At 55.6% G+C, this 550-nt stretch overlaps 1 protein-coding gene across 6 annotated transcripts in view; it reads right to left on the reverse strand.

Annotated features, from left to right (window-relative positions):
• The window catches only part of CLK2 (CDC like kinase 2), a 13,670-nt gene that overhangs the window by 5,371 nt on the left and 7,749 nt on the right, over window positions 1-550 (reverse strand). For 3 of the 6 annotated variants that reach the window (XM_006775686.2, XM_015571699.1, XM_006775687.2), the window contains exons 4-5: window positions 431-518; window positions 17-83 (exon numbers count right to left, since the gene is read on the reverse strand). In XM_006775686.2, coding sequence (XP_006775749.2) covers window positions 17-83; window positions 431-518 — 155 coding nt within the window. The remainder of the gene's footprint in view (window positions 1-16; window positions 84-430; window positions 519-550) is intronic. The other 3 variants (XM_015571700.1, XM_015571698.1, XM_015571701.1) reach the window with 2 other exon arrangements.

Raw genomic sequence — 550 nt, forward strand, 5'->3', positions numbered from 1 at the left:
GTTGGCTGACAGTTACCTGCGGTGGTCGACACACTGTACAACTCTGCCAAAGGTCCCCTCTCCCAACGTGCTTACAATTTCATCTGAAATGAGAGAGAGCAGGGTCGGGGAGGGGGAGGGAGAGAAGGTAGGGGCTGAGCTGAGTTGGAAGGAAAAGGGGACAGCAATCTGGGGTGAAATGAAGGATGGGGGAACAGATACAGATGGTCACAGGGGAAGAAAACCCCTGTGCGATTCCCACCACCTTTAACCCAGGGGCCATGAGAGCTGGGAGTGGACGGCAGAGGTCAATTCTCAACAGCAACTCAAACCACCCAGATAAACAACACCACTGAGAAAAGGCAAGAGACTGTGGCTTGGGTTGGCTGGGGACGTTAGAATGGCTATGGGACCATTACAGGCTATAGGATTGTTACGATTTGGCTTGTACATCGCTCTTGTAGCCAGTCCCCGACGTGGTAGATGAGGTGGCCCTCAGCCTCTTCCTCTACACTCTTGGCTCTCCGGCTGCTGTGCTGCTGTCGGGGGGCGGGGGGGGTCGGAGCCAGCC

The sequence above is a fragment of the Myotis davidii genome, unplaced genomic scaffold, assembly GCF_000327345.1.
Source record: "Myotis davidii unplaced genomic scaffold, ASM32734v1 scaffold208, whole genome shotgun sequence".
In the NCBI taxonomy this organism is placed as follows: Eukaryota; Metazoa; Chordata; class Mammalia; order Chiroptera; family Vespertilionidae; genus Myotis; species Myotis davidii.